Source organism: Parasteatoda tepidariorum, chromosome 8, assembly GCF_043381705.1.
Source record: "Parasteatoda tepidariorum isolate YZ-2023 chromosome 8, CAS_Ptep_4.0, whole genome shotgun sequence".
Taxonomy (NCBI): Eukaryota; Metazoa; Arthropoda; class Arachnida; order Araneae; family Theridiidae; genus Parasteatoda; species Parasteatoda tepidariorum.
Window position 1 is genome coordinate 4,725,916 of NC_092211.1, and position 11,831 is coordinate 4,737,746.

At 29.3% G+C, this 11,831-nt stretch overlaps 1 protein-coding gene across 2 annotated transcripts in view; it reads right to left on the reverse strand.

The window, feature by feature from the left end:
- Positions 1-716: 716 nt before the first annotated feature.
- The window catches only part of LOC107451256 (insulin-like growth factor 2 mRNA-binding protein 3), a 68,256-nt gene continuing 57,141 nt past the window's right edge, over positions 717-11,831 (reverse strand). For both annotated transcript variants that reach the window (XM_043050729.2, XM_016067299.4), the window contains exons 11-12: positions 6,978-7,094; positions 717-3,976 (exon numbers count right to left, since the gene is read on the reverse strand). In XM_043050729.2, the coding sequence (XP_042906663.1) occupies positions 3,869-3,976; positions 6,978-7,094 (225 nt within the window). In that variant the 3' untranslated portion in view covers positions 717-3,868. The remainder of the gene's footprint in view (positions 3,977-6,977; positions 7,095-11,831) is intronic.

Sequence of the window (11,831 nt, forward strand, 5' to 3'; positions counted from 1 at the left end):
AAGTGAGATAAAAAAAAAATTTTGGATTTGAAAATATTTTTTTATTACTTATTCAGGATATGTTTTGGTTTTTGCTAGTTTTATAGGTTGAAGAGAAATTCATTTGCTTAATAATTTTAAAAAGTGCATCTTCATTTTATTTAAAGGAAAAAAAGTCAACTATATATTAAAATTGAATATATTTAGAATTAGTTTAGATTTAAATTTTCATAAATATATTGTTTTATATTTCAATTCAATTGTCAAAATATTTCTGTCATCAATATTTTCTTTTTATTGTGATGTTTAAAGCAATTAGACGGAGACCGACTAAGTCAGGAAGACAGTGTTCCATACATGTACTTCAGCCAGCAAAGCCCTCTATGGGTTGCTATTTCAACTCTCTCTTGCCACCAAATTTTCCCCGCTCTTTCTGAGAGTCTGAGAGAAGACGAATATTCAGCTAAATCAATATTAGTTACTTTCCTGATCTCAATGTTCCTTGGTTAATACTAATGGTTACAAAATTTATAAATAAAAACCAACTATGCTTTAGAATTTTGAGGGTGTTTCAGGAATTATTTTAATTAGTTTTTGCAAAAGCATGGGAGTGGTGGTTACTTTCTGTGAGTGTAACCAAAACATGCTTCATGCTTACCTAATATTGTGGACACCAAACTTACTTCTGAATAATATTAGAAACACATTATATTATTAAAAAAAAGAGACAAAGAGACTTTTTTTTTTAACTAGAATAATTTAATTCCTCATAGAAAACATAGAACATATGAGGAGTTCAATGTGGCTTACAGGCCATGTATAGGGTTGCAGCTGAATACAAATATTGTAGAGGTTTTGTTGTAGCTATGATTAACAATTGCTGCTGCTGCCAGTTATATTTCTATGGTGGAAAAAAGGCAGAATTCCCCAAGTTGTTGAACTGTTGAGCTCCTCTAGTTAATTAACAGGAATAAAAATAAAAAAAAACACTGACCATTAAATACATAAGTAAATTGTGAAGTACTTCATTGCGAGGTTCCTCTAGGCTATGGGGATACACATTTAATTTACTGCAGCCTTCACAAATCCATTAATGTTTAAGGGGGAAATTAACTATTACTCAAGAGTTCTACAGATCTTCACAAATTTTTAACAGATGTTTTTTTTTTCCAGTAAAATTGTAATATTGTGGTTAAGCTATGAAAAATATAACAATTGGATATATTGAAAATATTCTAATATCAAAGTACAATGTTGTTTGATTTTATAGCCATTATTTAAAGTTTGGTTTATATTTCCCCCCGTTCACACTAGGGTTTCCTCACAGTGTTAAAAACTTTTAACTATAACATGCATTGCAAAATATTAATAGTAAATACCACTAACACTGTCAATTTTTACACCTGCAGTGAGTATACACAGTTTTTTTTTAATACCTATTCTCTATTACATGTAAATATTAGCCAGGCAAAAAGGGTAAAAGTAAAAAACAACTAAGTCGCTAAGATTAAATACTTTCGTATTAAAATAAAGTACAATGCATTTATCTAAAGAAACAGGAAGAGCAACATGGCAATCATCCCCTTTCACAAAACAAAAACTTCACAATCCACTGAATAAAAATTCAACGACACAAAAATCACTTTGCGGGACGATTGCTTACAAAATATTGGAACAAACTTAAAAAATTACCACATTACATTAGTAAGTAGGTAGTCTCCCTGTTCCGAAAAAACACATTGAGGAAATAAACTAAATTACTTAAATGCATATAACTGAAAAGAATCAATTTTCAAAAAGAGTACATAAGTAAAACATTCAATAAGTTTAAGTTAACTACATTCCATGCATCAGAAATACACCTTAACTGATCATTAAGATAGGGAACATTAAATAAAATAAGAAAGAATTATATAATAAAAAAAAATAAAGAACATGCATAATATGAAGAAAAAAAACTACAGAATCATCATTTTATAGATATTCAATACATAAATGTACTTTTAGTACAGAATTGTTTGAGATCTGTAGTTAAGTTCGATTTCTACCAAGACTGCAATAAGTGGGATACATATTTATGCCCATACCATTATGTTTTTTTCTTTTCTTTCTTTTTTAAAGTAAATAAGCAGTCTAAAGTCGTTGAAGAAGAGTAGTTGAAAAAAAAACATAGAAGTCGCTAAAAAAATCTCTTGCTACAACTTGCAGAGAAATTCTTTTAAGGGTTTGCTTATTATTATGCTAAGTCAGCAGCATATATGTTGTGTATATAATATAGTATGTATATATATAGTCAAGGCAAATCCATAAGGATTGCATATCATTTGTACTTCAGAGTGAAAAGTCACTGGTAGTTTGTCAAAGTTGAAAAATATATAGCATCTATTAACTCGTGAATAATATTTCTATGGGCCTTTTTTTCCATCTTCGAAAATAACAGTTTTTTTTTTTAACAGGTAGAAAAATAGAGTAAAATTTGTTTACATTTTGTTCATGAAAAAAAAAATAAAGATAAAATGCTGAAGTACAAAAACTTTTAAAAACTAGCTTTAAAATTTAAAAAAGAATTGTGTAGTAGTAACACTAATATAGGAATAATACTTCAAACAAAAGGTCCCTCAAATTATTATTCCGAATGCTGCTATTTCAAGACATGAACGCTAAATCGTAGTTCGGGAGTTATAAGCGTTTCTGATGGGTGTGTCACTTTAATAATCAAGATAATTATCAATCAAGATGTTCAACTGTGCAATTCTAGCAACAACAAAAAAAAAGCTAGAAAATTCATTTTTTTTTTTGGATAGGACACTAAATTTCTTTTCTGGATAAATAATTTTGAAATAATTGCACAGTCTAAAAAATGTTCAATTTCAAATCAGATTTAAGTTGTCATAAAAGTGGGGGTTTAATTAATTCCATTTTTATTTGCCCTAATGTGCCACAGCCAGTATTGTATATTTTCTTGCATATATATTTATATGTATGTATGTCTGACCTACTTTGATACCATGTTTGAGGGTGAGTATAAGTTTTATGGGGATAAAATAACCAGCAAAATATATATCACATTCCCGCATGGAAAGTAAAAAAAAAATAAAAATAGATACATTAGTTATGTTTAAGCTTTGTTTGGTTTACCATTGCAATCTTCGGTTTATTACAAAGTTTTAAAGCAATAAATCCCCTATTGTGAAAGAGACCTTTTGCATATTAAAATGGTGACAATGCATGCATGTGTAGAATAAGCTTTTTTTTATAATTACATTTATAGTTTTTTACGAGGGCTCGTACAGAATCGGAATGGTGGGATATTGTGGGAGAGCCTCAGACAATGCTTATTGGAGAAACAGAAAAATCACATATGTTGAAAAATCAAAATATTTTTAGAACAGCAGTTTATAATTTTTTTTTTTTTTTTAATCATTTCCTTTAGCCACATTTTTACTCCTTGGCAAAAAAAATGCCCATCATAAAAATTGACAACAAAAAAAAGTTTCTCCAACAAGTATCAAAAATAAACTTTCAATAACATCACAAAGACCATGATATATCAACAATAATGGTCCATGTTTTGTACTAACTAAACAACTTTGCATTTTACATTCCTACTTACAAAAATTTTAAATGCTTTATCTTACACATATTAACACATTATGCTCCATTCCTGAGAGATTAACAGCCCTTCTCATTAACAATCCCCAGATCTCAATTTGCAGTAGTTCCGTCGAAGATCTCGGGATTGTCGGCGTCGAGGCGATATGTTACGGTGGAAACCAAACAAAGCGACGCCCCCAAACCCACGGCCACCCTGTAAAGAAGATGAGATGAGGTGGCAAGTTGGTCTTTGGTATCTTGAAGGTCATGGTGTGGCGGGGCTTGGGGGCTCAGGCTAGTTCACAGGCATTTGACGTTGGTTAGGAGGCAGTCCTCCGGGAGGTCGTCTAAGGCCAGCCATTTGACTTTTGCTAACCAATGCTCGGATTTGGCGTTGAGCAGCCTACAAGATAAATCAAAATTTATACTTACAGTTCAAAATTTTCGGTTTTAAATTGCACATATTTTGCAGCATTTATTTAGGTATTCATTTACTTCAAACTTCTTCAACTGTGCTGATTAGGAATAATTTAATTGGTCTACTCAAAAACTGTCTGCTAATTTCGTAATAAATTTAATGATAGGCAAGGCACCCAGTTTGACCTTTGAATAAAAAAATTTCTGCCCTACAAGTCTGTATATGTGCCCCGACATATTAAAGAGGGTAATGGCCTAATCGCACGGATTTTTTGGTTAATTCACGTGGTTTCCTGATAGTTTTTTGATAGAAGTAAATAGTGTTTTGGCCGGAATTAATCCCCCCTGGGACGCTTTCCAATGGTCTTTCAAATTTTAATATATTTAATTCCTTATTACGACATGCATTTTTTTAACTATCACTTTTAAGAAGTGTTCGATATTTTTGACAATTCCATCGGGATTTCACGTAGCGAGATCATAATTTTTTTCACATGCTATTTATCATTTTTCGACACTTACACATTGTTTTTTAAATTTCAAAATTTTTAATACGATGTTCAAAATTCAAATTTGAGTTATCACTATTTCATGCACTCGATAAATGATGATTCTATCAAAATTTCTCATTATATGATAGGTTTTTCATATCCTTTTATCGGCCCTTTCCACATGATTTTTCAAATTCAATACTTTTAATACGATGGGATGTTCGATGTTAAATTATCACTATTTAATACGCTCAATTCGTGATGATTCCATCTTAATTTCATGTTGTATGGTGATCATTTTTTCATATACTAATTTTTTCCACATGGATTTTAAATGTTTTTTCTTCTTCTTTTTTTTTTAAATACAATGTTGCGGTGTACTAATTTCGAATATGCGTTATTGCTATTTAATAAGTTCGATTCAAAACTATTCTATCTCAATTTCAAACGTTTGATGATGGCTTTTACAGAAGTTAATTTTTTTGGCCATTTCTTTACATAGTTTTCAAAAATAGATATATTTGATACGAAGTTCGAAATTCAAACTTGAGTTATTACTATTTGATCTATTCTGCTAGTAATGATTTTATCACAATTTCACGCCTTTTTCAAAAGATTTTTCGGCAGTTATTTATCATTTTATCGGCCCCTTTCATATGATTCTTCAGAATTTCGATATTTTTAATAAGATTAAATTACGACGTTAGATGCCTGAGGATTCAATTATAATTTCCTACCATCGGACGATATTAGGTCGTTCAGAAAGTTTGTGGCGATGTATAATTCTCGATAATGTATCGGCATGAACTTTCTAGAAAACCTATTAGTTGTTTCGGAAGTTATTTATAACTTTATCAGTCTTTTGCATATGGTTTTTATATTTTTTCTGATATTTTTATAAGATTTAATACGATGTTTAAATTTCGAAACTGAGTTATCTTATTATTTTTTTTAAAGAATTCCACCATAATTGTTGTCGTTTCCAGCAATATCCAGTGGTTCTTTTCTTATTGATAATTTATATACGATGTTATTACGACAAGCGAGTTTTTCGATGCGCAAATAATAGAAAAAGCTTAAAAATACACAACAAAAGTATTCCTTTGAATTTCAAGCAATATTAATATTTTTATTTAAATGAACAGAATTTTGGTACCAAGTATTGTACATTGTCAGATTATTCTCATTTATGTTTCATCTTTCATCACTTAATACATTTTTATACTTAGAAAACGATCTTTCTTCGTCAACGTTGTTTTTAGGCACCGACAAACATCGAATTGCCACTTTTGGAGAGTTCGGTCTTTAGTTTCTAAAACTCGATCAATTTTCCTTCACCAAAGCACAATTCCTTCACCGTTGCTTTGTAAGAAGTAATTGCTGTGAAAACTCAAACATTCTACATTCAAACTACTAGTTACAAGTCCCTACTAACTACTAGTCCCCCCCCCCTCTCGTCTAAGAAACTGATCCATATTTAAGAAATCACAAGCTGCCTAGGAAAAATTAACTGGATATGTAGAAAGGCAGTAGAAATTTCATTGGCCAGTGCAATAGCATGTATAACAATTTTTCTGTCAAAGATTTGATTTATAACATTTTCCTTCTTTTGTGATTCCAATTTCTTTTGTACTCTAACTGACTTCAGGAAGGTAATTACCCTCCCTAAGTGTAGAAAGACCACCTTACTTGACAAGATTGTGATTATCTCTTATCTCTGAACTATTTTCATGTCAATTTGCCATTGATTCACTCCCCTAAATATCTTATCAATTTTACATGTTCAATTTAAGGTTCAGGAAAATAAAAAATCCTGTTTAATAAAAATAATAATAAAAAAATTTCAAATTTTAAGCAATTTTTGCGCAAGTGAGAAATTTGCGGATATTAGTAAAAAAGGTGAAAATTTCGCGGAAATTTGTGCCGCAAAAGACCTGCAGCCTAATGATTTTCAAATTTTAGTAATCACTTTTCCACGCTCTCAATTCCATTATAATCCAACCTTAATATTAGATTGCTTTTTCGGCAGTAAATACAATTACTTATACTTTCTTTCTCATTCATTTCGACATTTTTAAAATACCGATATGTTTAATAAGTTATTATTACGATGTGCAATTGGAGATTTACACATAATTTAAAACTAATCAATAGAATCTGCAAATTTAACTGAGGAATTATTTTACCTTTAAAAAAAAAAAAGTTTTTTTTTTTTAATGGTAAACTTATATTTGTGATCAAATATATGTGAAAAATGCCCCTTTCAGGGGGAAATAGTGTTCTTTCAGCGTCTGCCCTTCTTAAGATCTAGAATGAACACTGTAAATGAGTTATTTCTTATTTATCGAAATTTACTATTTATTGTCATGCATATCATATAGTATGAATTAACTAAAACTACAATTAAAACAGTAAATATTACTTTTTATTGGTTTAAGAATGAAGCAAACAGTTCTGCTTGAGAGTTAATCTAGCTTAACCAAAACAGCTACTTACTTGAGTACTGTAAAAATCACCGATAATATGGACGGGGGTTTCATCTGCTTCAGTATTATTTTCACTTTCTTCGGGTAACTTAATTATGGCATGAGTCTGTCTTTGCAATTCTCTAACCTATAATTAAGACAAAACTATTATAATCAAAATGTTCATTTATAACTGAAAAATAAGGGGAGACATTAAAACATGTTAAAAAACACTACAGATCAACCCAATACTTCTATAGAAATTCAGTCAACAATTGAATTGCTGAGATGACAAAAAAAAAAAAAAANGCTTAACGCGCAGAGATGACAAAAAAAAAAAAAATTCAAATAAGAATAGAATAAAGTGATAAATCTCTCAGATAAGAAATTTTCATCCCACATGACTCAAAAGTGAACATTTTTTTGACGAAGGAAGAAAATTATTTCATTCAAGACCTTCATAAGTAACGTAGGTTTCTGTAGTGTAACATATAACAAAAATTTTTCAGTACAATTATTTTCATGCAACAATAAATTTTTTAGTTTTCATAGGCAAAAAATGAAATGTAAAACAATTTGAACTACTTTTATCTTTTTCATTATTTTCGGAGTAATGGCAAAATCAAGATTTTAAGTATGAATGAGGAATAATTACCGGATGGAATAATTTCAAAGTATTGTATGTTTTCGATATGATATTTAAAAGATTTTAAAGTTATTAAATAATACAAGAGTGACTGAATTTAACAACTTTGTTCAAACTTAGTAAAACAAAACAATCGTCTAAACCATTGACTGCAATAGAAAGCAATTCTTCATATTTTTAGATTATAAAAACTAGGAATTTTTATTTTAAACACAGCTTGTGCAAAATTTAAAGCATAGGAAGAAAGTCTTAGTCACTCAGTCAGAAAAGGGTCTCTTAATCAGGGACATTTTGTGAAAGGTTCTGTTTTTGTAACATTGTGAAAAAATTACTCGTAATTTCTGAATATAAAATAAGCGTTAAGTCACATTATTTCAACCCGAGTCCTGTTTCGTGAATTTGTGCAAATAGGGTCTTGCTATTGGAAAAAACTTTTTCAAGGAGTTTTTAAATTGTAAAAGGATACAAGATTATGCTCAACACTGTAAAATTATAATAAAAAATTTAAAATTTCAAAAATAAACAGCTATTGCTGCTACTAAATTAGAGATGCAACATACAAATCTTTGGGATTTAGCCTATACTGCTGAATGCAGAATATTCATGTCATTTCGGATGAATAATGGAAACAAAATCATTCACATTTTTATTAATTGCAATTGACATATTTTAAATAACACAACTTAGTTATGTATCACTTCTAAAGCGTTACGCATTAAGTAAACTTAAAAAAATTTTAAATTCATATTAGTTTTTTTTTTTTAACAAAAATTGACTTAAGTTGGAAATAATACAAGCACTTACATTACATAGGCATGTACATTAAAAAATATGTATATAAATCGTAATCTAAAGAAGATTTTTTAAAATCATTATTAATAATTACTTAAACTATTAGCACTACACATACTGCAGCAGTACTGGCAATAGCAGAGTTGTTGAGGAATAAAAGAAGTATTTTTTGTCATCTGTGGATATTTAATCCACTTTTTTTTAAAAAAAAATTTCTTCAACAAATAAAGAGAAATTTGAGAACGTACAGGCAATAATAGTCTTAAAATACAGGTGTCTTTGTTAAAAAACAGGAGACTTAGCAGGTATGAGATGGGGAACAAAAAAGAAATTCCTTTGTTCTAATAGTAATTCAGCTATAATTATTCATTCTGCTAAGGAAAAGATTAAGAGGCAGTGCCATTTTTATCTTTCTCATCCAAAAAATGCTTTGGTTTCTTTTTGAACTACTAACTTTGACATAGAGAAATGAAATTTTTTTTTTAAAGTGATTCTTAAAAAATTTATAAAATTCTTTTTAAAAAGGGTCCTTATCAAAATAGTGAGTTCTGAACCCTTAAACAATCAGAAATATCAGAATAACTGCTATCTCGGAGTAAGATTTAAACAAATAACTAATTTTTTCGAAACTTTTATAAATCCAATGACTGAATCAGACATTTGTTTGCTGGATTAAGATACTATCTGAAAATATCTAGACAGTTTATGGTAAGAAAGTTTTGATTTCAAACAACTGTACTGCTTTATTACACAATGCTAAATTTTTATAAATTTTATTACAAGTCAGATTATTCTTGTTTGATTATATATAAAATATTACATAGTGGACCAGATATTTAATTTTATTTGCCTGCGGAACCCTAAAAGATCATCCTTTGCTGTGAGCTCAGATTTTATAAATTAAGTTCATCAGCAGCTCTGAATATACAAACCAAAAAGACTAATTATCAAAATTACTAAAAACTACTACTACTAAAAGAAAATTGTAAATTTATTATCTAATAAAAGAGAATTTCAATTACAAAATATTTAATAAGAGGAATGAAATCTTGTTTTATCAATAATAATCTAAAGTTCTGCGTCTGACAGTTGAATTTGTTTTTGGTCCATCAAGCTGAAAAGGAATTAAACGAGCCAAATTATAGCTTTTACATCTTAAAGAAAACAAAAAAGTACTTGTATATATGTTGAAAATGGTTACTAGGGAGACACTTTCTTTACAAACCAAATAAGTTAATTCATTTTGATTTGAGGTTCATAATGGAAAATGCTAATAATTTTTTTATAAATAATGCATGTACCTTCATTAACTTATTCAATACATTGTTTCTTTTCCATTGGAAATTTAAATAATTTTTTAAAGACACCCTGAGATATATGATCTTAATTATAGGTTTCAAAAATTGTAATTTGTAGTAGACTATCATATTTAAACTTAAGTGTAAGAAATAACATCTACAAAAGGAGAAAGAAAAGATTTTGAATTTAACATACTAAATAAATAAATCATAGACATTAGATGTGTTAATAAAAGATATGCTGAGAAAATATGTGAGAGTCAATATTCATAATGAATATTCATAGCTGCCAACACAGATAGAGAAATCCAGTAGATTTTACAAAATATAAATTTCATGATAATTATTGCAAAATATACTAAATATTTTACAAATAGGGAATTTTAGGGATTTTTATAGTCATCACAATATTTTCCAGTTATGATTTCACATTAAATGATCTCGAAATGTTATGCATTATGTTTATTCATAATTTTGAATAGTAATAGGAATTTAATTCAAAGATAGTTAACTAAATTTTGTAAATAAGGCTCGCTTTATTATGAATTAGTGACACTTATTTAAATATTCAAGGAAGCAATAATCTCAATAGGGATTTTTGTTAAGGAAACTTACTGAATGTTAATGAACTTTCTAATATGCATAAAAACCAGGAAGATTTTTATTAAACCACTAGACCAGGAGAAACTGGCAAAATGAAGTAGCCTATTGGAATTTTTATGATTGATAATTAGCTATGAATATTTATGAGAACGATGGGACCATCATGATTAAGTATGAGGTGAATAAGAAGAATCAGAAATATTTTAAAATCTGGAAATATATCAGAAAAAGGAGCAGAAGTGTGGCATATTAAACATCAACTCACTAGTACCTTGAGGTATCTTTTGCCGGATAAAGGTTGGCATTGTCCACACAAGGGTAACTTAAAATCAAATGACTGACTTTGTCTAAAATACATGTTAGACAACTTATAACTGTCATTTTAATTGTTAAAAAATATTAGATTCATTACTTTATCTTTCACTAGAGCTTCTTGTATTTTAAAACTTACCAAAACAAACTTTTTACTATGCGAAGAGCATTAATTTATATTACTCGAATTTCAACACATACAGTAAGACCCCGCTTAACGCGCAGGTAGAGCGTAATGCGAAAAACAGCGCTAAACAAGGTTATCTTAACATGTAAATAATGGGGTTAGGGAAAGATGGATAGAAAATTGGTTAGGTATTAAATTTAATAATTATGTCTATTCTATTTTCTATTTATGTCTATTCTATTCTATATAAGTCTATTCTCTATTATATTCAGTCTATTTTGAGTTTCCAATTTTCTGCCTTTTTGTCAAGAAGGCATCTAATGTAGTTTGTGTTTTCCTTTTGCGTTCTGTTAGAAGTTGTTGATAAGTGGATAAAGCATCTATAACACTCCATCTTACTTTTGAACTCCTGTCAAAATTTAGATCATTTCCAACAAATTGGTCCATAATTTCAGTTATAGTGGTCAAACTCCTTTTTCCAAACGATATCGAAAGTTATTTCTGCTCTTCTTCGAAATCACTACAATCAATATTTTTGCTTTCTTCTTGTTCAGTTAATTCCTTGAGCTCATTATTAGAAAGACTAGCTGCAGTTTCTTGAATTATTTCTTTGACGTCTTCCACATTTACCTCATTTAAACCGGTTTGTTTTGCTAATTCCATTACTTCATCCATATCGACAGAGTGTCCAATGTCTTAGCTCTAACTTAAAACTGGCCAAATGTTCATCCATACTTCTTTCAAAGATCTTTCTCTTATCCATGGGTGCAAGTTGGAAAAAAGGCCAAGACTGAAAATTTTTTGACTGAAATACCTAACATACACAATACCCCCTCGACATAAGCAAACTATCTAAGAAAGCTTTACCATAATACATCAAGTTTAAATACTGTACAAAAAATATTTATTCATCTGTCTTTTGATAAAATAACAACAGGACATAAGAAAGTAGACCAATAACGTAGACCTAAAAAATATTTTTAAGGACAGAAGAAAAAAAAATTCCGATTTCCGTCTTCGAGTCAGTCTTGTTTCCGTCTTACTTCCGTCTGTGGACATTTTCGAAAGACGGAAATCCGTCCTGGGGACGGAAGACTTGCACCCATG